Source organism: Anoplopoma fimbria, chromosome 13 (genome assembly GCF_027596085.1).
Source record: "Anoplopoma fimbria isolate UVic2021 breed Golden Eagle Sablefish chromosome 13, Afim_UVic_2022, whole genome shotgun sequence".
In the NCBI taxonomy this organism is placed as follows: domain Eukaryota; kingdom Metazoa; phylum Chordata; class Actinopteri; order Perciformes; family Anoplopomatidae; genus Anoplopoma; species Anoplopoma fimbria.
Window position 1 is genome coordinate 25,195,193 of NC_072461.1, and position 25,385 is coordinate 25,220,577.

A 25,385-nucleotide genomic window follows, 5' to 3' on the forward strand; every position below is an offset into this window, starting at 1 on the left:
AATATAATATATATAATGATAATATAATCAGTTATTTCTGATTCATTGTTTTCAGAAATAGCGTCCTATCCACACAGACATACAAATATATATAGTATATATATATATATATATAGTTAATGTGTCCTATCCACACAGTTATTTCAGTTATTCATTTAAATGCATGTCTGTGCGTCCTATCCACACAGACATATATATATATATAGTTATTTCTGATTGCGTCCTATCCACACAGACATATATATATATATATATATATATATATATCAGTTATTTCTGATTATTATTAAATGTATCCTATCCACACAGATATACATATATATATATATATATATATATCAGTACATATATATATATATATATATATATATATATATATATATATGTTTATATATATATATATATATATATATATATATATATATATATATATATATATATGTATATATATATATATATATATATATATAGACATAAGTATTTAAGCAGTTCCCATCAGAGAGCCTTGAACGAGCAGATGCACATCCTCGCTCCGTCGTGTATCGCAGTGCATCATGGGAGCCTCTACGCGTTCACGGAGCTCCTGACTCAGCGCGTCATCTCCGTCATCTCGGCTCTCTGGTCACATGACCCCCAGACTCTCACTCAAATGTCGAGCTTTACTTCCGGGTCACGTGTCGAGCCGTGCAGGAAATCAGCGCTCCCGGTCACATGCAGCGCAGTGAAACCGGAGGGGGAGGATGGCGGAGCGGGATGCGACGGGGGATCGACCCCTGCAGCCCTCTTTGGAGCCTTCAGAGCGTGCACGTGGACGGGGTTCCTCGGATGAGAACGGGCACGCGGACAGCCCGGATGACACTCTCTCCCCGACGTCCGTCATTTACTTCCAGGAGGCTTTAAACTCCTCAAACTTGACATTTGGGAAGCCTGGCTCCCTGTCGCCCGCTCCCCTCCGACAGTATGACTTCAGGATCGAACGCATCGAGTCCAAGCGCAAAAGTAAGTGCGGATTATTGACCCTGACTCACTCAAATCCTCCGTGTTTACCGTTTACTACATTCACACAGGACAGCAAACGCAACACGCTGCACAGCTGGTAAACACAGTGTGTTGACATACTTTATGTATTTATAATATTTACTGTGGATTCTTTACTGAGTTTTTTTTTATTGCTCATTTGCTTATTTATAATTAATATTTTTTTTATTTTTTTTTGCTATGTCTCTTGTTTGCACTATCCTCTCTGCTGCTGTAATCCTAATAAAGGATTATCTTATTTTATCTTATTTATAATAACAGAGGTAAGACACAGATATTTATCTGTGTCTTACCTCTGTTATTATAAATAAGATAAAATAAGATAAAAACAATGTTTTTTATTGCTCATTTGTTTATTTATAATTAATCTTTTTTTTTTGCTGTGTCTCTTGTTTGCACTATCCTCTCTGCTGCTGTAATCCTAATAAAGGATTATCTTATCTTATCTTATTTATAATAACAGAGGTGGATTCTTTACTGTTTTTTTTATTGCTCATTTGCTTATTTATAATTAATCATTTTTTTTATTTTTTTGTTGTTGCTATGTCTCTTGTTTGCACTATCCTCTCTGCTGCTGTAATCTAATAAAGGATTATCTTATCTTATCTCATCTTATTTATAATAACAGAGGTAAGACACAGATATTTATCCCAGTGGAACATTTTACAATTACACCAGTTTACAGCAAAAAATACTACATATACAATATTAACACAATAATGACAAAAAAAAAGAAAAGGGGTTACTTTTCATCAATATGCAATATTTACTTATAAACAGTCATCTCACAAAATGTGTGGGATAATATAGGCCTAAGTAGGATACATATAAGATAAAACCATTTTTATTCATCCTGAAAGTAGGTTTTGGGGCATATAATTTTTTTTTATATATATATGTAACATATATATGTTTATTTATATTTATATTTATACATATACACAGTACCAGTCTAAAGTTTGGACACACCTTCTCATTCAACTACTTTGACGAATCTAAAATATTATTTTATCTTAGTTTAATTGGTTTCCATCTCCACTGGTTGCTGCTGTGGTGTGGATTTAATGGTGGATTTGTTTCACCATCAAAGCTCTCTGTGTTTGAGATAAATTGCATGTTTGTAGTCACTCACATTACTCATGAACTGACCAAACATCTGCAGGTATTGCCTCAACATTTACATTGCTTTGTCATAAGAGCATTGTCTGTCTGCACCAAAGCATTGAAGACTTTCCATGATGTGGCAATATGACTCAACATATCAAATTATGGCTACCTTCAGTAAGGATTTGTTTTTTAATTAGTCCTTTTATTAGCTGTTTTTTGTATGTATTTGACAAACTATAATGGTGACACGTTTGTAAATCAACTCAAGCATTGTTTGCATTTCTGTGCTGCAATTTCTTGTTTCTTATTGGCCGGTATATATACAACAATATCGGTATATCTGCAAATATCAGCCTCATTGCCAGTGCAAAAATCATACTTTGATGGGTGACCAAGTATATCTGCAAATATCAGCCAGTCATAGTGTTTGGTTTCAATTCAAGCAAGATGTCTTCTGATTTAAATTTGTTTCATATATTTTATTATTATTATTATTATTATTATTATTATTATTATTATTATTATTATTATTATTATTATCTACCCAAGATATTCCTCATTGCCAGTGTTTTGGTTCATTTTGCAAATATAATATTTATTGAATTCTTAAGCGAAGACGCAATAATTAAACACCAAAGTATGATTTGGTGTTTAATCATACTTTGGTGGGTGACCATATATCTGCAAATATCAGCCAGTCATAGTGTTTGGTTTTAATTCAAACCAGATTTCTTCTGATTTAAATTAGTTTTATATTTATTATTATTATCTACCCAAGATCTTCCTCATTGCCAGTGTTTTGGTTCATTTTGCAAAAAATTATATTTATTGAATTCTTAAGCAAAGATGCAAAAATTAAACACCAAAGTATGATTCACATTTTGTACTACTGTGTCATTTGCAAGCACCTTCATCATTCTAAGTGTTAACATTAAAAATAAATTTTATTTATCCGTTGGTCTAGCTCTTGAAATAAATCTGAAGATTATCGATAATGAAAATGAATATTATTCACCAATAAACAGCACTGATCTTAAATAAACATTAGATTTTATGAACTCATTTTGTATTAATCTGTGATGGACCATATATTCTGATTAAACAATATAACATACTTTAAATCTTTTATTTAATCTGCAAATAAATGATTTGGAAGAAACTAATAGAATCTTTTAGAGAGCACTTTTCAAACATGACTTAACTTTTCCTGTTTTCTAAGGCTACTCAGTACTCTAATTATTTTTCTAAATGAATCTCACTGTTGTAGATGAGTTAAACAGTGAATCCTCAGATTGCTTGGTCACTTCGACCACAATTACAAATGTTGTGATGTGGGTTTATTGTTTTATTGTCCAAAAAATGATCTCCCCATCAATATCAAGTGTGGCTTTGATTTTTGCCCTTCATGCACCAGGCCTGTAGAAATTGCCCCAAAACACAGCGTTTGTCCTTCTTCTCTGACTTTCTAAGGCAAGCATCGTTTTGTTTTCTTAAGTGGTAAATTAGAATAACGTGAGACCCATTTACATCCTGGACGTTCGGCCTCGTTGCCCTTGTTGCTCAGCGTTGCTCTGCTGCAGCCGGCTCAATACTAGCATTGTCAAATTACAGGCGTCTTGTTTCATGTCAAAGGAAACTGTTGATGCTTAAGAGGCATATGAGTCCTCTGCTGCATCATTAGCATTGGCTGGCTACTCTGGGGACCCCCCCCCTTTCTTTTTTTTTTTTTTTTTTTTTTTTTTTTTTTTTTTTACGCATGCACCATCTGCTCACGTGACGATGTGTTGCTCTACCCAGCACTGCTGTCAGCCATCTTTGGTCGACACCCACCCCAGTGCATTCACTGCGGTGCACAGGCAGTCCAATCAGAGTGAACCGGTGCCTGAGCCGACCGGAGGAGGGCTGTGATTCTCCAGCACTGTGCTCTCCTGCATTTTAAACGCCCCCCCTCCCCAGTCTGTTCAAAAAAAAAGGGGATTACAAGACATTGAAGAGGAGGAGGAGGAGGAGGAGAGGGACAGAGCAGCCTCTCTCTTAAGACAGCAGCGTATTTCTCTCAGTTGTAACAAGGAGGGGAGGAGGATGCAGGCATAAAGAGGAGAGGAAAAGCAGCACCCGTTCCAACACCTGCTGAGAGCCGCTGTGGGCCTTCCCCGTCATTTGGCCTTTCATCCTCTTTGTTTTGATGCTCTTTTCATCCCTCTTCTCTCCGACTTGTGATTCATTTGGTAGGGGGGGGCTTCCACTGGATTGTGGAACAAAACGGTTCGTGGCCCTTTTTCTTTCCCCCTCGGCGGTGTTGGTTTAGCATCAGGCTGAGTCATCATGTCTGATCTAACGCCTCAGAGCGATACCCCCACCCCCACCACCGACAAGATCACCCAGGCCGCCCGGGAGACCATCTATCTCTGCAACTTTCGCGTGTCCGTCGACGGCGAGTGGCTTTGCCTGCGCGAGCTCAACGACATCTCCCTGACGCCGGACCCAGAGCCGGCCCATGAAGGTAATGTGGCGGATTAGGTCATCGGAGGAATGCTGCTCCCTTTTCTGTTTTGGGGCGTGGTGGCACACAGGGGTCCTCGGACGCAACACGTTTGATGAAGTGAACTGTGGCGACGGTGTACTGATGTGTCTCGTCATCCCCGTTGGGTTTCAGGCGAGACGGTTTGGTGTCTCAGTGTTGCACGGCAAGATGACGCCGCATGTAAATACGCCAGGGCCGCGCAGCCAAAACAACCAGGAAGTGCAGCTTGTTTATCATCTTGCAGCAAATCAAATCAACAACAATGATGGATATAGCCTGATATCTGCTGTCTGTTTCACCTGATCTAACTAAATAGAACACACAGCAGGAATAGGTTTATACATTGTGGATTTTTCTTTTTTCAAAAAGCCAAGATGCAGCTGAATCCAGATATTTAGATCCTGCAGTGAAGTTGTTTTAAACAGATGAACGCTGCAATATGTTTTGTAGTTTAGGGTTTATAATATGATGGGGAACAGAATATCTGCTGTACAGTGAGTCCTCCTCATCATCTCTTGCCACGCCTTCCCTCAGCACAGGCTGGTCAGATGAGCAGATTCATATTTTTTTTGATTTTTTTTTTTGAGAAAGGCAGGCAGCTCAGACTTTTCTCCGGCCAGTTGGCAAAATTCAACACTGCAGCACTTCAACCTGCTGCTCCTCTGTAATGATGTTATAAAAGGTCTACTGTTATGATATCACAGACAATGACAGAAACGTCTGTTTTGTCATGACTGTGTTTATTATCAGGGATGCTGACTTGTATCTAATAATCTAGATTTACAGTGGTTATTTAATTTAGTTGTAGCTGCTATTGATATTTTTTATTTATTTGCAATATTATCACATGTATAGCCTCCACCATTGGAGTTAATCTGTTTAAGAAAAATTTATTTGAGTATGTCAACTCAAATTTAAGTAATATTTTAGTTACACACATGTTGGCTTTTGCTAATTTCTTTGTGTTGCTTGGAATATATTTAAATGATTAATTGTAAGAAGCTAACTATCTTAACTCAGCAGTGGTGCAGGTAGTACTCAGATATTTACTAAAGTAAAAGTAGCAATACCACGGTTTAGAAATATTCTTTTACAAGTAAAAGTCCTGCATTCAAAATTTTACTTGAATAAAAATACAATAGTGTTTCCATCAAAATGATCTATAAGTACCAAAAGTAGAAGTACTCATTGTGTAGAATGGCCTTTTTCAGAATAACGTATATTATATTATTTGATCATAATGACTGATGCATTAATGTGTTTATCACTTTAATGACGCAGCTGATAAAGCTAATTCAAATAACTGCTGAGTAGCTGCGTATAAACATGTAATGATATATCATAACTAATTAGTTCATTTATATTTTGTATTCCTAATCTGTATCTGCAGTAACTAATGGGGTCAAATACATGTAGTGAAAAGTATATGAGTAAATATAGGCTACTTACTTTCCACCACTTTTCTTCAATCTGAATGAAACCTAAGGTCGTCATCATGTTGCATTCTGTCTACAAAGCTTAGTAAAGAAAACATGAAATATAATATTCCTCATTCACCAGCTGTCCTGTTTCATCCCAGTATTTAATAACATGGGTCTGTACATTGTGTGTTGCAATTACAAGTAATGAGAAAAGCTTTTCTATTAAAATCAGAGCTGTTAAAATATAAATCCCATGCAGAATTACAACATTTTAGCAATAACATAAAGTCTGATGTGTTAATTACTTTGGATGCTCTCATTTTGTGTTTGGAAGTCAAGACTTTCATGCTCTAAAAACATAACTTCATGCAAACTACAGGCCAAATGTAAGAATGTATTAATAATGTAAACAAATGCAGAAGGATAGTCAAACCTGTAAAACGACTCCACTAAAAGCCTCTCAGTGTCCAGTCATCTGCATAAATAATAGATGAGACATAAACGTATAGATGGATCATACAAAGGATTAAGTGATGACTTTATTAGGTTTTACTAGTTGAACCATTATTAGGGCGGCTGTGGCGTAGTGGAGAGCAAGGTAGTTCTCCAATCAGAGGGTCGGTGGTTCGATACCCGGCTTCGGCAGTCGATGTGTCCTTGGGCAAGACACTTAACCCCAAGTTGCTCCTGAAGGCTTGCCATCGGTGTGGACTGGATGATGAATGTTAGTTAGAGTCTGATGGTGGCACCTTGCATGGTAGCCTGTCATCAGTGTGTGAATGGGTGAATGATATGTAATATACTACTGACTGTAAGTCGCTTTGGATAAAAGCGTCTGCTAAATGACTGTAATGTAATAATGTAATGTGTGTATTATTCATTGTTCTTGGTTTGGTCCTAAAGTCAGTTTTAAGTTTCATACTTGCAGATGAAACATGACTTTTCTTAATTTCCAACAAAAGCTTCTTGTTTTTTGTCCTCTTGTCTTGTATTTCTCTTTCAAAACTACTTTACTTTTACTTCCTGGAGAACAGTGGAATCTCGTAGCACCGAAAGGAAATGCAGAACCATCTAAAATGTTTTTCCCCCCTGACAGTTCTCGATAAATTTAGGTCCTGAGTCATTCCTTTAGTTAGTCCTTACTCTGTGTCATCTCTACGAGGACTATAGTGACCCTTTTTTCCTCTTCTCTTTTAGATCCTAAGGATCCCATTGCAATCGAGAGGCTTAACTTGATGAACATGGCCAAACTGAGCATCAAGGGCCTCATTGAGTCGGCCCTCAACCTCGGACGCACACTCGACTCTGACTATGCACCGCTCCAGCAGTTCTTTGTTGTGATGGAGCACTGTCTGAAACATGGGCTGAAAAGTAAGAGATCCGCACACTCAGCACTGTCATCTGCTCAAAGCTGCATTAATTGTCAGCTCTGACAAGTCCGTAAAAGTTCTTGACCGCTTTGGTAACTGTGCAAAAATGTTCATACAGGACAAAATCCATGAATCTTTGCAGTTGTGAGGAATATTTAGTTACCAACATCATCCGTCATATTCAAACTGACAGGAGAGAAACACTTCTGCACATTTCTATTAAAAAAATGTTCCCGGGCAGTTTTCGCTGCTCAGTATTTCGTCCAGTCTGATGACTCTGTGACCCAAATTCCTCAAAACCAAATGTCTCAACGAGCACTGTCTCCCAATCGTCAGCCAAGAAGACCTTCCTGGGGCAGAACAAGTCGTTCTGGGGGGCGCTGGAGCTGGTGGAGAAGTTGACGCCTGAAGCTGGAGAGATCACAGCCAGTGTAAAAGACCTTCCTGGCCTCAAGTGAGTCCGCTATATCGATTCTGGCATCTGGATTCCTCACAATCATAACTTAAGATTTTGTTGATATTCAGATATCAATGCGCTTTTCTAAAATTTGTGCACACAAGGTGGCAAAAGTTAACCGGATGTGTTTGGTTACAGAACTCCTCTAGGACGAGGTCGTGCCTGGTTGAGACTGGCTTTGATGCAGAAGAAACTCTCTGACTACATGAAGACCATCATCAACAGAAAGGACCTGCTCAGGTGTGTTGACTGCGTTGTTTCACCATTTGACACCTTGAACACAGCTGTAGAAGTGATTCTGATCCATTATATTGTTTTTGTTTTATTTATTTTTATGTCAATCACCTCATGAAAGCAGTTTGCACATGCGTTGAGCCACCTTGACCAAATAAATGGCACCTCATCCAGAGCCAAGGCCATTTGTAGTTCTTTTAAGACATATTTCATGCATCGCATTTGGGAAAATTAAAGGGGAAAGTCACAACATGGTAAAAAATAGTTGTAACACTTTGACAGTTTCCTAGTTTATGGTCAGAATTGAAGAAGCGGATTTTGACTTTTAGTCCCTATTATGGCTCAAGTTCCAAATACATTGCATCCTACATTTCCCATAATGCAACAGAATAGCGTCTCTCATTAGACCCCTTTTGGTTTGTTTAAAGCTATTTGTGATTTTATTTTTCAAACTTGAATGTTGTTCACTCCCTCCGAAAATAGATTTTAAATATGAATGCTGCTCTCCTGCAAAAAATAAAGCTTAAATAAAATAGATTAAAAGAATCACTCCTGTCTGGTCTCTGCAGTGAATTCTATGAGGCGAACGCGTTGATGATGGAGGAGGAGGGAGCCGTCATCGCCGGGCTGCTCGTCGGACTGAATGTCATCGACGCCAACCTGTGTATGAAGGGAGAGGACTTGGACTCTCAGGTGATCCTGCTTTCACTTTCACTGCTGCAAACACACAGAGCTGCACAAACAAAGGAACACGTTTGACCAGTTGTTGCTGGAAGGAAGGGCAAAAGAAATCTGAATTATTTGTTCTTACACATTGGGCCTCAAGCAGCAACATTCTCTTAAAATTCTTTCATATTTTCTCCTAATTTGCTATAAAGAGAATTCAACTCCAGGTACACCAAACGTTCTAAACCATCCAAATGTGTTCTTACCAGATGTGCAGATTGATGAATCCCACTTGATCACAAATTAAAGTCATGTGTTTATTATTAGCACAGCTAACGCCACCTAAACGCTTTATAAGCGCAGGTGTTGGGCAGTGAGCAAATATTCTAGATCATGCCAAGGAAGTGGTGAGATTTAAACCCAAAAAAAGTCTTTAGGAAGAAGAAGAGTTTCTTCATCAGTGCTGGCCATTTAGAAGCTGAATGCACGCAATATCAAGGTTTTTTTATAGTCTTAATTAGGATAAATGGACTTATAGTTTTGATATAATACTCCAATCATAATAATAACTTTAAATCTTATAATAATCTGAACTCAATTATATGAGATTTTTTTTTTATGTTCCTATTCCTGTAATTTGAAACTTGTGTTTATTTGCATTGGACAATTTGTGGATTGTGAAAACTAGATTATTTTTTGTAATCTTGCTAAGAGTGCTCTTGACCTCTGATTACATGTTCTCTTACCTGAGAGAAGATAAAAAATAAGAATATAGTGGTTAGAGGAAGTTTGATCTGATTTTGCTTCCTGCATGAAACCCAACGTTTCTGTAGGTAAAATTGCTAAATCTGTCTCTCAGATTGATGTTTGTGTGAACTGAAATGCTGTGAATAAACAGATCAGCAGCAGTAAGTGAGACCGTGTACAGGAGTTAAATCACTAGACTTTCAAATGTGAGCTTTAATGTTTTTGTATAAGGGACTAAAGTAATGTGGTTGAGGAGTGTTTTTATGTAAGCATTAAATTAACAGTTTAAAGCTTTTACAAGTGTTTTAAATCTCAACACTTAAAATTCTCTTCAGTGCAGAACTCACACAAGGTAGTTTTCACCCTCTTCCCTGCTCTTGTTGTGATTCCATCGACATAGACGGCCTTTTCAAATCTCTGCTTCACCCTCTGTTAGTTTTCAATGTGCAACTGAAGCCAGAGTTACTGGGAGAACTGGAAGGCTTCCAGTCTGTCACCAGCTCAGTAAACAAGCATTACTCCCAGTACAACGGAGTGAAACGTCTCCACTTACCAACCTCGGGTTAATTAGAGGGTGAACCGACTGCTAAAATATTTAGATCACCTGAATGCATCTTAAACAGGACTAAACGGTTATGTTTGAAAATGCAAAACAGCGTGATGCATGAAAACGCTCTGCACATCCTGAGTGCACACATTAGTAAGGATGTAGTTATTTTTGTACATGAGAGCTGCATTGTGGCTTCAGTTGTCATTGATTATCTGTTTCTTACTAAATGATTCTGCAGGTCGGCGTGATTGATTTTTCAATGTACCTGAAAGATGGTGGACACAGTAGTAAGAGTGCAGAGGGGTGAGTGCTGCTTCCTTTACTTTCCTTTTAAGAATACTTTATATTTGTTTTAAATTGTCTTTGTTGGTCTAAACAATGTATTTATTGAATTGAAAAACATCCAGGAAGTAACAGGAAATAGTTTATGTTGCTGGTATATCACAGGATACAAGAGTTCAGGTTGTAAAATAATGGAAGACAAATGAAGTCAAAGACAATTCAAATATATATTTGGACCTTGTATTTGCATTTCTTCCTTTTCTTGCATAGCTTTTGTTGTTTTGATTTCTAAGACATGGTGTTGGCTTTTAGCTGTGATCTTAGTAGGTGACATGTGATCTACTTTTACAGCCATCAAGTTACATGGCCTGCTCATTCAGACAGATTCATGTTGACTGTGGGGCAGAATTTGTTAGTTGTTTGTTGACATTTCTTAATACAATTTTTTAAGGGACATATGATAAGAAAAATAGGGCACTTAGTACAGCACTTTATCAATGATGTTGGGATACTAATTCTTAATATTGAGAAAGTTTTCTTATTATTTTGAGATACTAAGACAGATTATTGAGAGAGTTTCTTGTTATTTTGAGACGTTAAGTCAAAATATTGATGAAGATTCTTGTTATTTTTATATAGTTTCCCATTATAAGACTTACAGGATCTTTTTTTCATCAGTGGCATAAATGGGCTTCCATAGAAATCAGTGATAAACAACTGAAAACTATTATGTAAAAATTAAAACAAAGGCATCTATAAGCCGACTACATAAAACGCTGTGATGTCTTTCTTCCATCTCTTCATTGTTTCATTCCTCTTCCTCTCTCTCTCTCTCTCCTCCCTCAGTGACGGTCAGATCACAGCGATTCTCGATCAGAAGAATTACGTGGAGGAGCTGAACAGACATCTGAGGTTAGTCATGGTGACCGTCTCTCTCCACCTCCGTTAGCTGCTCGTTGAGCTGCTCGTCTCATCTGATGTTTCTGTCTGTTTGCAGTGCGTCAGTAAATAACCTCCAGGCCAAAGTGGACGCTCTGGAGAAGTCCAACACAAAGCTCACAGAAGAGGTGAGAGTCGACTCACAGCTGAACTTCAACGCAGCTGCTGGGGTTTTCGTTTTGTTGACGGACGTGTTCGCTGACTTTTGTTTTCACAGCTCGCTGTGGCAAATAACAGGATCCTCACTTTACAAGACGACGTGGAGCGAGTGAAGGAGGAGAGCTCGTATCAGCTGGAGTCCAGGAAGGTGAGCACATCATCAACTTGGTTTTTTTTCCTGGGTAAAAATTCAGCACATAATTTAACATTTTACCAGCTTTTATTAGACTTGTATCGGGTCATTTACAAAGTTATGGCGTTAAATTAACGATTACAAGCACATTTTTTATCATAGCACCAAGAAAATGTATTACTTAAGTTTTTCTTTGACACATGCAAGGAGTAATGCTCTGTTATACATAGTTTATTGCAATTAGAATCCATTTAGGATTTATTCTATTGGGTCGTACTGTGATAGATATTGATATGGGACAGATATTCATGTTGAGATGTTAGTTTTCCATTTTGCTGCTAGCATTTTCAATCTTCTCAAAGGCAATTTAGGGGCAACTTTGGGTTGAAAACGCTCAATATACGTTTGCAACGGAAATCAAAAATGTTTTCTGGGTTATAATGTGTGTAAACATTTGTTTATTTTTATTTTTCAGGCATCAAGAAGCGACTCGGCACCAGACGGACAAGTGCTGGGCGAAACACGCAAGCAGCTCAAAGAGGAAACTTTGCTTCGATTGGTGCGTTTCAGGCTCTTTAGATCTATAGATGTCTTCACAACTCGTATATGCAGAACATATAAAGGTAGAATCCACAAGGGGTAGAAAAAAAACCACATTGCGAAGTGCGCATCTCTGTGCAGGATGTGGAGAAGGAGCTGGAGGTGCAGATCGGGATGAAGCAGGAGATGGAGCTGTCCATGAAGATGCTGGAGAAAGACGTCTGTGAGAAGCAGGACGCTCTGGTGGAGCTCCGACAGCAGCTGGACGACCTTCGCGTCATCAACCAACAGCTCAGCCACAAGTCACAGGTGAGGCGGCATAAGATAAGATTAGATAAAATACGATAATCCTTTATTAGTCCCACAGCAGTAAGGATACTGACCTGCCTGCTTACAAAAACCAAAAACTGCTGCAGACAAATTATCGACATAAAATAAATAATCACCAAACTCAATTTCATCAAGACATTTGAGTTATTGTTCTTGGTTGACTAACACAACTCATCCTTCTCAGAATGCCGACGCCGGCTCCAAACAGAAGAGTGAAGCCATCTCTCGCCTGGAGGAGAAAATAAACCAGATGAGCGGGACCGTAAAACAGATGGAGACCAGGTGAGGACGGTCCTCCACAGCCATGTTTTCTATTTTCAATAATTATTTCAGTATATTGTTTTTTCTTCACAAAATCACTTGCCTACAAAAAACATCTTATTGTCCTGTTTTGTCATTCTTCTCCCTCCACTCTCATTATTATTTCATCATTATCATTATTTGTTTTAACGGCGTAATCAGTGAGAAGCACGTGGTGAAGCAGGCCAGAAACCTGAACTCTGCAGCGGGGAGGCTGCTTCAGCTGCAGCATTAGTTACCCCTGCTTTCATAAACCTCAATACAAACATACAACCCCTGTCTAACATAGAAATAACCAAACTAGGATGTTATCTTTTCTGTCCGATGCTCCTTTGTTGTTGAAAAAAAGAATAATTAAAAAATACATTTTCCCACAACCTCCTGCAGTGGCTCTCCAGCATCAGCTTTGAGTAGTGTGGACTGAATCGATCCTCTTAGTGGCCCTTAATCCTTGTGTTATTTTATTTGGTAGGCATTTCTTAAAAAATACCGCATTAATGCTTTTTTTTTAGCAAAAGTAAGACGAGTAGAGAGCGTGGCGTCTGAAAGTCCACCGTGGACAGTTATTTGATGGACACTTCTTGGATATTTGGGAGGTAGTGGACTTGCTGTAATGTTATTCCAAAGAATAGGACCACTACCAGAGACTGTGCTGGAGTCTTTTCAACCAACAGAGACTGGACTGATGTTTTAGGAGGCCGATATATATCTACAGTCACGTGTAGAAAGCCAGGACAGGAGCGAGATAAAGTGAGGGAAGAAAAGGGCAAAATTAATTCATTAATTTTGAATTGTATGTGAACATAACATTGGTGTAAACTGTAGTAATCATTAGGCTAATAAAACAATAAACAAACAAACAGCCTGCTTCAGTTTCCTTGTTGGGTTTCAGTCAACTCTTCATTTCTTTGTGTTTGTTTTGTTTTAAGTTTCAGTTCCCCACCATGTTTTCTTTTTTCGTCACGTTTTCATTTTACCATAAGTTTATGTAACACCCCCCCTCCCCTGACCAGATGCAAACAGGCTGAGAAAGAGAGGGCTCTGGCTTTGGAGGCCAACCGGCTCTTCAAACAGGAGTTTGGGGACAAAATCGAGAGTCTGCAGGCGGAGGTGGAGCAGCTGAGGAAGCACAGGTAAAGTCTGGGTGAATGGTAAAGATTATAAGTGATGGTATTGTTTGTTTATAGTGATTGGGAATCGTTTGATTAATTTAATTTAATTACATTTTATTTGATTTATTATTAAATAAAATATTATTTTATTTCACATTATTTCATTTTATTTTAGAGTAGTTTAGTTCATTTTTATTTATTTTATTTATGGCCTTTATTTAAGTTTTTCAGTTATTGTCTTTTGGATATTTGTAATTGGGATATTTATCTTTATTTGTTTATTTATCTATTTTCTTCCGACAGAGCATAATTATAATGATTTCTTTTGTGTGTGTAAACTTGTGCTCACTGCGTCGTGTTTGTCTTTATTATTTTATTTTATTTTATGAGTAGTTTAGTTATTTTTTTTTATTTATGGAAATTTAAGTTTTTCTGTTATTATTTGTCTTTAGGGATATTTGTCTTCTTTATTTGTTTATTTATCCCTTTTCTTCCGACAGAGCGTAATTATAATGATTTTGTTTGTCTTGTTTCAGGTCTAATCTGGAGCTGGAGCTGAGGAAAGAGCGAGAGCGAAGGAGTGAGCATCATCTCGAAGCCGCGTCCGGACAGTCCAGCTCTACTCGGAGGGAGAGGAGACTCCCAGAAAACATACCAAAAGTAAACCTGTGGTCATGATTATGCAAAAGATTAAACATGAACTAAACTACTTTGTTCTTTTATATAATAAATATGTTTATTTTACCGACAGCGTGTCCCAGAATCCCCATCTGTCAAAAGGGAGAGCGACCAGTTAAACGCAGGATCAGAGGACAAAACAAGTCTGAGCTCCAGCGTGTAAGTAGTTTTAAAAAACTGCATCTTTTAAAATAAAATTAAAAAAATATATATATTTTTTTAAAATTAATTTATCCCCTTCTCCTCCTTTTAAGGTCCTCGAAGTCACAACATGAAGACGAACAGGTGAGTTCTAATATGCACTAAGTAAAATATTCAATTATCTAAACATGGATCTGTTTATGAAAAAATAAAGAGGACATTCTGTAAAGAAAAAAAAAAAGTACTTACATCAAATGAAAACTCCTTTCATTCAAACTATTAATGTTGTCTAGTTTGTGCTGTAAAGATGCAAACAGGAACTAATGTAACAGCTAAAACAGTCAACTAGTATTGTAGTACTAGTGTTTGATATTGGATGATATTCAAATATCCCACAATGCAAATAATAAACATCTTATTATTGTTTTATTTTCTGCAGGATGATTCCTTCGTGGAGATCAGTCCGCCTTCCGTCTGTACGTTGTGTGAACAGGACGACTCCCTCCTGAAGACAAAGGTACGAGGATGGAACTTTAATAGCCTCATTCAAAGTTAATAATATTCAGTGAACTATAAATCAGAAGATGTTTATAAAAAGCTTACACCAGCCCAGGGTTTACCTTAAAGGGCGACATTAGTATTTTTCCAACCCTATTTTCTCATTATTTATTTATTTATTTATTAGTATTATTATATTGAAGGAGAACTCTACAAACGGCAGCCACTAAACAGGCTGCAATCTAATTGATGTCCACTTAAAGTGCTTGTTTTTGCCACTGACAGGCTCAGAGTGGTATTACAGGTGTCTGACAACATTGTGAAAAGTAAGTAAGTAAAATTTATTTATAAAGCGCTTTTCACAGACAGAAGTCACAAAGTGCTTAACAGCAGTGGAAAAAAGCAAGAAAACAAAAAGCAAAAACATGAAAGCTTGTTAAGAAGAAAAGAACTCTATAGAGAAATAAAACCTTTTTCTTTACCTTTCACTTGATCCCGTCTGTTTGTTTTGCTTATGAAAGTCATAAAACCTTAATTTTCTTTCTCTCTGTTTGTTAATAATCCTCTTTCCTTGTCTCTAGAAACAGTGTAAGAACTGCAGCGGTGTTTTCTGTGAGAGCTGCGTGTCCAACGAGCTGCCGCTGCCTTCCTCCATCCTCCCAGAGACGGTGTGCACCGCCTGCTTCTCTCTGTTACTCCAACAGTACGCTTCAACGCCAACATGAAACCACTCCGCATTTTACTACAATAACACACGCGGAAAACCAACCAGAGGCATTCAGTTTGTAGAACTGGCACTGAGAAAATGCACTTTTTTGACTTTGTGACTCGAGAGATCTGGTGGAGTCCTGCGAGTTCTGGACTTGCGATATTTTAGTTAGTTTAGGTTAAAGATGTCCAACGTTTCCCACTGAGAGCCGTCTGGATGCAGGTTTTCAAACGCTGGTGTTGCCGTAATTCTTTCTTTCTGGCTGAAAATGTGTGTTTAGCTGCTTTGGTGAAAACTTGCATTTAAAAAAAAGCTGTACAAATGGCAGCTTATGGCTTAAAAAAACAACTTGAATCATCTCATGCATTTAAAAAAAAACAAAAAACAGACTTTGCACAATGTCCACTAAGTGGATTATTGATTAAAAGGGTCTACTGAACATATATTTTTTAAATGATTTAGTTTTAAAAGATGAAAAAGGAAAAACTGGACAACTGTGCTGCATTATAACACAGCTATTACTCTATATATGATGTATTATTTCACTCAGGTGAAGCATGAATTTACACTTTCCTTCTCAAAGTGGATTCTGATTCATGCTGATGCTGACAAAATCATATCTCAAAACACTTTTGACCAAATATTATATTATGCTATGATATTTAACATGCGTTAGCAATTTGTGAAGGACTGTACGTGCTGTCAAAAAGCTTTTTATGCACTCTAAAATGGAAGTAAACCATCATAAATACACATATACAGTAGTGATACTAGTACTCTAATGAGAAAAAACTGTAATGCAGAATTTAAGACCAGAAAAATACAAATATTTGAGTTGAATCACAATGTTTTGAACGCAGACTGCTGGAGTTTTTCTAATCTATTACCATGATATCAATATTTGATGGACGTATCATTCAGCTTCGGTGTTCAGACTGTAGAAGAGAGTTGAATTATAGCACTTATTCTCTGTATTAAGTTAGATAAGAAGATTGATACCACTCTTAATGTCTGTCCGTTAAATATGAAGCTACAGCCAGCAGCTGGTTATTTTAGCTTAGCACAAAGACTGGAAACGGGGGAAACTGTAGCATGTACCTACCAGCATCTCTAAAGCTCACTGGTTAACATGTTATATCATGTTTGTTTAATCCGTACAAACATCAACAAAGGTGGAGGAATATTTTTAAACTGGGATTTTTTTTTTTGGGGTGTTGAATGTGTTAATTAGTGAGATTAGAGGTGTAGTGGGAGGTAAATTGTGTTACCTCTGAGTGTAGCTTCACATACTCACAGATAGGGGGTTTTTTTTGTTGTTTTTTTGTGGGCAAAAATCATCATCATCATCATCATCATCAGCAGTCTGAGTGTTTGCTTTTTGCACATAACAAATAAAAAAAAAACTTTTTATCTGAGAGTTATGTTAAGATAATGATAAATATTTGAGCCGTGCTCACGCTGTAGCTTCATATTTACCGTACAGATAAAAAGAGTGATATGGATCTCTGAAAATAAGAGCATGTACTGAAAATATCAGACTACAACGCTAAGTATTCTGGGTAAAATCTATCTTAACTCTAGCTGTTGTGTTCAGTTTTATATTAGACTATTTGACAAAGAATATTTTGTCACATCAGAGTCTGGTTGATCTTGAAACAGTGCAGCATTTCAATTCTAAACATTCAGATATTTAGATTCTAGTCTTTTCTCTGGATAATCTTTTTTTTTTTTTTCTGAGCGTCTTATCATATTATGGCACTTTTTAAATGCATGGCTCGCTGCCTGGCTGGTTTGAAGTGGACACTCGTCCGTGCATCTTTATAACAGCTGTTTTTATGTTTTGATTTATATGGAGAATAATTAGAAGCTCAGTAAATCTGGTTTAGTGGTTCTTGTTGAAGCTGATTAACACGCTCGATGGAAACGCTTCTTAGATTGACAATAAACTTTTATTGAATGTTACAGGTGTGATTATTTTTTTTACTATTTTTCATTTTTGTGCAGATTATCCTCAGATCCTCCTCTGTGATCTGAAAGGAGAGTTTTCATTGTGAAGGATGTGATTTGTTTATTCCTTTGAATTATTTTGTACAGAAACATAATTTGCATTTAAGACAAAATACTCTGTAGTAATTAAGAAATTAAAATCAACCTTTTTATATTTCCTTAAAAATACACCACTGACTTTCAAAGCTAGTTTTTGTTCAATATAATTTATTGATAGTTTATTTAATACTTGGATCTCCTGTAAAACACATGAACACATGAGTAATTCCTCATTATATTAAAAACAATTAAAAAAAAGCTTTCCAAAGAGATTTGATTGGATCTCAAAGTTCCAACACCGGCTGGTACAAAGTCTAATAGTGTAAGAAAATCAATTGCTATATGTATATCTGAATGTAGGTTGATTCATTTTTGAGATAAAGATTTTCATATGTTAATAAATAGAATAATTGACACATTACTTAAGAGTTTTTTGAATGTGCTCTTTTTATTTACAGAATATTAGTTTCCAGGTCACACATTTCCAGAAGAATTAAATGTTCAGAGGAAGGCTGTGATATGCGTAAACAATTATGAATATTATTAGGTTTTGTCTTAAAGCTTTGTGGGCGTTATCTTTAGTAGTAATTATTGTCCAAAATAAGGGGAAATTGCATAGTTTTGAATCTAAAACCTTCAAATGTTCTTCAGTTGGAATCCCCAAATTGCCCTCCACAAACATGAACAAGCTTAACGTTGAGCCTTTTGTGTGACGCTAGAGACAAAAAGCAACTTAACAGACGAGGAAGGGCTGCTAAGGTCGACCAATCGGTCATTTTGGTCTTAATTGACTAAGATTTCTTGGGTCAATTTGCTTTTTTTTATGGTTTTATCGTGAACTGAATAACTTAAATCCAATAAATTAATGTGCGCATCTCTTGTAAATATTAAGTGTTTTTGTGTAGAAACTCAGTGTTACCGACTTGTTAATAATAGGTAATCAACAAATCAATTAGTTGATAACATTGTATGAGTGCTAGTCGACTAAGAGTTTCCTTAGTGAAGGACAGTTAATTGCTCAGTAAATTAAATTTTGCATATATTTACAATAATTATTTAAAATCTGTGTCATTTCACTCACTCCTGTATTTGAAGTGTTGACTCTCTAATCTTGGGTAACACCCACACAGCAGATTCTCCTTCAGAGTATATTGACCTGAATTATCTGAATATCACAAATGTTCTGCCTGTTTATTTATCGGAACATTTTTTCTTATAACATTTCGGTTCGAAGGACAAAAAAATCTCAGCAAATGTTTTGGAAAAAATATTTTATTTCCATTTGGGACATTATTAGTTAATGACTCTCATATACCACCTTCATATTATCTTCTGATTTCTCTCTGTGGACGTCAAAACAAATCATAAGAAAACTGCATTTTGTGCCATATCATAACGGTTTCACTACAATGACTCAGTGGAATACATGTTTATTTATAAGCTGTTTATGTTGATCTCAAACTGTAGTTAACTGCCTCTTGTTGGATAGAATCAGTGAAGAAAATGAAGTTCGTCTTTTGACACCACGAATGCTTATTGTTCAACGTTCAAGGCCGGAAAATAAATTACAATACTCCTGCGTTTGTCTGTGTTTGCCATCTCTGTGTTCACCTACAGGAGAAACAAATAACACATCAGGAGTTAAAAAGAGGAACAGCAAAGTTTGTGAAAGAATTGTTAAAACAGTAAATTCACATTAAAGTATGTAAAAATATATTTTTAAATATGTTTTTTTCTTTGTTCCATAAAAAACTGGAAATTCCCAGCTGGTGGATTTTAATTACAACTTCTGTTTTACATCTAAGAGAAACCAGCACGGCCACCAAACTGTCTTTAAGAAATGTACAATTCTGTCTCCTTTGTAACTTTGCTAAAACATGTGAATAAGAAATATACAAATTGAACATTTTTCTTTCAAAAAGCGAGAATGTCCAGCTGTCTCACCTCCTTCCACCAGATTCTTGGTCAGAGTTCAGGAATAACTCGATGTATCTTTCTCCTAAAAAAAAATAAAAAAATCAGAAGGTTTAAACAGCAACGAATCAACAGCACTGATTTTTGGACCGTTTCTATATGGTAACATATAATGTGAAAACCCTAAAAACAAATTCTAAACCCCTCTAACGCACTTTGAATTAGTTTGTGTCTGAATGTTTCTGTATAAATAAACTTTCTCTTTCTATCCGTATATTAATATCAGCTGTCCCTGGTGCTAAATGCTCTCAGACGTCTCACCGATGAACATTCTGTCTCTGGACAAGGCGGTCGAGGCGTCCTGGTGGGAGCTGAAGTAAACGTCGGCCTCTCCGCTGGGCCTCCCCTCAGGACTGCATTCTATCAGGATCTTAGACACAACTAGAGGAGAGAAGAACTGCAGGAGGAAAAACAAAAATCAGGTGCAAAGTGACCTCAAATGCAGCAACACAACCAGACTCTTGTTTTTTTGTTTTTTTTTTACCTTAACAATGTCTTCTCCGGACACTTGGAAGGGAAGTCCTCTCATGTGGACGTAGTGAGACACTGAGCCCTGAGCGGATCCTGATGGAGCACATACGTCAGTTTACATTACAAAAAAATACACTTATTTGTGCACTAAAAAATTTAAAAATATTCAAAAATATCCCGACTTTAACACTGTCTACTAACATGGTATCATTCGGGCTTTCATTTGTATTTAAAACAACAATTTTCACTGAAAACAAATAAATCAGTTTAAACCCATTTTTACCAGGTTTTGTTACTAACCATCAAATAATTTGGTTTTGAGTTGCAAGAAGACATTTATTAATCACAGTTTACATTAAACTGTATCCTCGTATGATGTTAACAGCTAAGAAATTATTATAGTAATAGAAGGAGAAGAGGGTCAAATTGCAAACGAGCTGCTGATTAATAGGGGTGTAAATCATACGTAATCACTATAAAATATTAGATTGTTTCTTTGGACAATGATACGATATCACAAAGTCTACAACAGAACAATTTGGTTAATTTCAATTCAGTCCAATTATTCAAATTTAACACAATCAGTTTCATTTATACTGTCGAGCCACTAACATATGATCTGACTGTTTTATTACTGGGGCTCTGTAGGAAGTGGTGACACGTTCCAATTTCAAAATAAAAGGCGTATCTTGAAGATGATGATATGGATACGGATCCAGATTGATTTATCGCATTATGGACCAAAGTCCCTATAAGAAGGTAGAACATTAAACAGGTAAACAACAGTGTTTGAGCTACAAATTATTATTTAAAAGTCAGATTTTCAACCTGTTTTATGCAATATTCCTTTTTCTTTGTTTTAATGTTTAAACCCATCGTCATTTTAGAAGGGAGGGAGGAGCTAAAAAGTCAATATAACTAGTTTTAAATTCCCCTCACCAGTTCTGTTCTGTGAGGCAAAGGCGTTCCTGTTTGCTGACGGAAGGCCGGTGAGAGGAGAAGCTAAACTCTTCTTCTTCCAATTAGAACTAATCTGGTCCCTTCTGCTGGGAAACACCTCGATGTATCTGCAAATACAAACAGTAGAGATGATCGTGAGGAGAGAAATCAATGACTGTTCCTAAAAAACACTTTTCGTTCTGCCAGAAATGAGAGAAACGTCTGACACAGGATTCTAGAGACGCATCCTACCTGTTTCCGATTTCTTGTCTGTCTCTCTTCAGAGCTTCATCAGCTGCTTCTTGGGAGGAAAACTGCACAAAAGCTTCTCCAGAGTTTCTTCCTTTGCGGTCCAGGACGACGGTGATCCCTTTCTCCATGATGTCCAAACCTGAGAGACACAAACAGATGCTGAATTTCATTTTTGTCATTAAACAAAATTTTTTTAACATGCTTTTAATCCTGTGTCCTCTATTCTTCCTCTCATTGTAAAATATTTTAAATGAACTCATACATGTATATAGATTAATTTAACCCAATTTTATATACTTTGGGTTGACCAGTAAACCTCTCCAGTCATGTAAAACTACTTTGGACTTTGTTCGTTTTGATTGTAGGTTTGTGTTTGGTTGTCAAAAACAAAGTCATGTCATTTTACAAGTGATACAATCATAACATTGATCAAATTCCACTTTAAAATTCCACATTTCCAAATCATTTCGGACTCAAAAAACTGCCGTTTCACTCTGTCTTTGACTTTTAATAGTTGTCATGGGGCAACAAAATGGAGTAGCACTGCAGTCTGTCCGTGTTGGTTCTAACGGCAACACAGATGTATGACAGCACATATCCAGTGTTTCCATTAAATCTGGAGTTTGGGAGAAGTTTACCCGAAAAGAACTGGACGATGTCTTCCTCTGTGCAGGAGAAGGGGAGTCCTCTGAGACGCACCACCCCGCTGCCAGCTGGAGCCTGGACGACTTTCTGCAGGATGGCTTCAGCGTCGCTGTTCGCCACTTCGTACACTGCAGAAACACACAGAGAGCAGGTCATGAGCATCTGTCCCTTTGATTGGTTGTCCATTATTTACATGCATTCTTTTGTGATTTTCCTGCTCTGGCGGGTCAAAATGTCCAAACAGCATCTGTATTTCGACCAGGTCGGAATACAAAGACACGAACCTTCCACATATCTCGGGCCGAGGTACTGCCGGTGCTTCTCCAGAGCTTTGCTGACGTCCTCCTCGTGCTCCACCTCGATGAAGGCTTGTCCCGACGGCCTCCCCGTCCGGTCCACGGTGAGATGGATGCCCTTCACCCCGTCACGGATCCTACAGTCTGAAAGTAACAATACAGCATGTAATATGTTATTGTTAGTTGTACACTGACAGTTGTCTAATTTAATTTCTTTTTTTGTTTTGCATGTTGGACAATCAGGACAGCAAACACAACAATTTCAGATTACAGTACACAATAAAGCTTTCCACTTAAGACTTGTATTTTTGGCATTGATTTAGTTATTAAAGAGTTATGACAAAGATACAGTACATACTGAGGCAGAAGGTTTTAACAGCTGGGAAATTATGTTTACTATCAAATAAAACATTAACAATAAACCTCATTGAAAAAGAAATCCTTATGTTTAAACTGAATAAAAACTTGAACTGTGAAAAAGGAATATCAAAAATACAGAGAGTCTATAAAGCGCCTACACACTGTTGAATCTGTGAGAAGCAGATATAAATAGAGGTGTGACGCTTCTCCCACCATCCAGACTCTCACCTGAGAAGAACTGCAGGATGTCCTGAGCCGAGCAGGACCAGGGGAGACCTTTCACCTGCATGATGTACACCTCCTTCTTCTCTGCCTCTGGATCAGACGTATAGGCCGGCAGCGGCGGGTAGTCGTCCTCACAAGGTGCTCCTGCCTGGAAGACGTAGATGTTGATATGAAAACACAAGTGTTGTTAAAAGAAGCAAGGTAACAGTTTTAAGTGTTGATATATATGTTTTTCCAGGTGTTTTATAATCCAGTCCACAGTTAAGACGTTTACCGTAATGATCACTGAGTAATAGAAGTATGGAAGTATTTCTATATATGGAGGCGTGGGCGATAAGTCAACATTATTGTTCTACATTTTGTTGCTGCACCTTTAAAAGACTCCACATTAAAGCAATGCACACATTAATGCATCACTAATTATGATTCAAACATATATTAATCTGGAGTGGTCCATTCTGCATAATGACAACTCTACTTTTGTGTATATTTTGATGCTCATACACGTGTTCTGCTTTTGATAATCCAGTGGTGGAAGAAGTATTCAGATAGTTTACTAATGCATAAGAAGCAAATAGTGATGCATTATTATTGATTACATCACTTTAATGTTGGATCTGATACAAGTGGGTCCATTTTAATAACTTTATATACTGCTGGGTATATTAGAGATTATGTAGATAAATGAAAAGGTAAATATTTGCATCCAAATTGTAGTAAAATGTAAATAAATTGTAGTAAAATGTAAATAAATTGTAGTAAAAGTAGTAAAATGTAAATAAATTGTAGTAAAATGTAAATAAATAGTAAAAGTAGTAAAAATGTAAATAAATTGTAGTAAAATGTAAATAAATAGTAAAAGTAGTAAAATGTAAATAAATTGTAGTAAAATGTAAATAAATTGTAGTAAAATGTAAATAAATTGTAGTAAAATGTAAATAAATTGTAGTAAAAGTAGTAAAATGTAAATAAATTGTAGTAAAATGTAAATAAATAGTAAAAGTAGTAAAATGTAAATAAATTGTAGTAAAATAGTAAAATAAATAAATTGTAGTAAAAGTAGTAAAATGTAAATAAATTGTAAAAGTAGTAAAATGTAAATAAATTGTAGTAAAATGTAAATAAATTGTAGTAAAAGTAGTAAAATGTAAATAAATTAAATTGTAGTAAAAGTAGTAAAATGTAAATAAATTGTAAAGTAAATGTAAATAAATTGTAGTAAAAGTAGTAAAAGTAGTAAAATGTAAATAAATAGTAAAATGTAAATAAATAGTAGTAAAAAGCAGCATAAAGTGGAAACACTTGACTAACTATATATTGCCTGATAAAGGATGCTCTTGCTCCACAGTGGGACTCACCTTGGTGCAGAAGCTGTGCTGGCTGGTTCTCACTGCGGACAGCAGCGGGCAGAGTACCCGGGCTGAGGACCTCCATCCCGGCTGCAGAGTGAGCGTCCACCCGGCCGACAGCACCCCGCTGCTGCTGCTGCATGCTGCGGGAAACGTCCCCGGCCTGACGGCGACACACCGCTGCAGGAGAGACAACAGAGACCTGCTGTGACGGGACATGTTAGCTTAAGCTAATGTAGCATGCAGGAAGCTGGACGGACTCACGTGGGTCGGTCAAGGGCAGAGCTAACAGGCTAACAGGCTAACAAGCTAACAAGCTAACAGGCTAACAGGCTACATGCCTTCTACTTCCGGTTAACCTTTCACAACAAAAGCCATTCAAAAGGTATTCTCAAAAAGAAACGCCTTGCATTGCTCATAGTTTTTATAATTAATTATTTTTTTTTATATTAATTATGGTTTTATATATATATATTATTTTTATATCTCTTCTTTTCATTTTCGTTCCCAATTTATATTTTTTCATTTTTATTCTTATTTTATCATATTATTTTTGTCTATTTTCTTTTTTATTTAATTTAACTTTCCTATTTTTTCATTTTTTTTTCTCTTGTTTCTTTTTCAAATTCTTTCAAATTCTTTCAAATTTTTCAAATTTTACTTCTTTCACAAAAATACAATAGAACTTATTTTTAAAAAAAGGTTCTTTTTTTTATATTTTTTCATTTTTATTCTTATTTTATCATATTTTTTCTGTCTATTTTCTTTTTTATTTAATTTAACTTTCCTACTTTTTTTCTCTTGTTTCTTTTTCTATTTTTTTCTAATTTTTCTAATTTTAATTCTTTCACAAAAATACAATAGAACTTATTTTTTAAAAAAAGTTATTTTTT

At 36.5% G+C, this 25,385-nt stretch overlaps 2 protein-coding genes across 3 annotated transcripts; one reads left to right on the forward strand and one right to left on the reverse strand.

Annotated features, from left to right (window-relative positions):
• The first annotated feature begins 679 nt into the window (after window positions 1-679).
• On the forward strand, window positions 680-17,897 carry rufy3 (RUN and FYVE domain containing 3). 2 transcript variants are annotated; one of them, XM_054610329.1, is made up of 18 exons: window positions 680-999; window positions 7,288-7,461; window positions 7,797-7,914; window positions 8,056-8,157; window positions 8,721-8,844; window positions 10,353-10,417; window positions 11,243-11,308; window positions 11,394-11,463; window positions 11,553-11,642; window positions 12,103-12,186; window positions 12,309-12,476; window positions 12,682-12,779; window positions 13,811-13,930; window positions 14,446-14,569; window positions 14,661-14,746; window positions 14,842-14,872; window positions 15,168-15,245; window positions 15,808-17,897. In XM_054610329.1, exons 1-18 carry the CDS (start codon window positions 741-743, stop codon window positions 15,949-15,951), a joined length of 2,001 nt encoding a protein of 666 aa, XP_054466304.1. In that variant the 5' UTR covers window positions 680-740; the 3' UTR covers window positions 15,952-17,897. The 2 variants fall into 2 exon arrangements, with proteins under 2 accessions (XP_054466304.1, XP_054466305.1); XM_054610330.1 differs by lacking the exons at window positions 13,811-13,930; window positions 14,446-14,569; window positions 14,661-14,746; ... (1 more) ...; window positions 15,168-15,245; window positions 15,808-17,897 and adding an exon at window positions 12,960-13,591.
• A 1,346-nt stretch (window positions 17,898-19,243) lies between these two features.
• grsf1 (G-rich RNA sequence binding factor 1) lies at window positions 19,244-24,801 on the reverse strand. Its single transcript, XM_054610824.1, has 10 exons — window positions 24,502-24,801; window positions 23,147-23,291; window positions 22,547-22,702; window positions 22,256-22,390; window positions 21,618-21,756; window positions 21,366-21,493; window positions 20,440-20,519; window positions 20,217-20,352; window positions 19,926-19,980; window positions 19,244-19,592 (listed from the first exon to the last, which is right to left on the reverse strand). Exons 1-10 carry the CDS (start codon window positions 24,709-24,711, stop codon window positions 19,589-19,591), a joined length of 1,188 nt encoding a protein of 395 aa, XP_054466799.1. The 5' UTR covers window positions 24,712-24,801; the 3' UTR covers window positions 19,244-19,588.
• Between the last annotated feature and the right edge of the window lie 584 nt (window positions 24,802-25,385).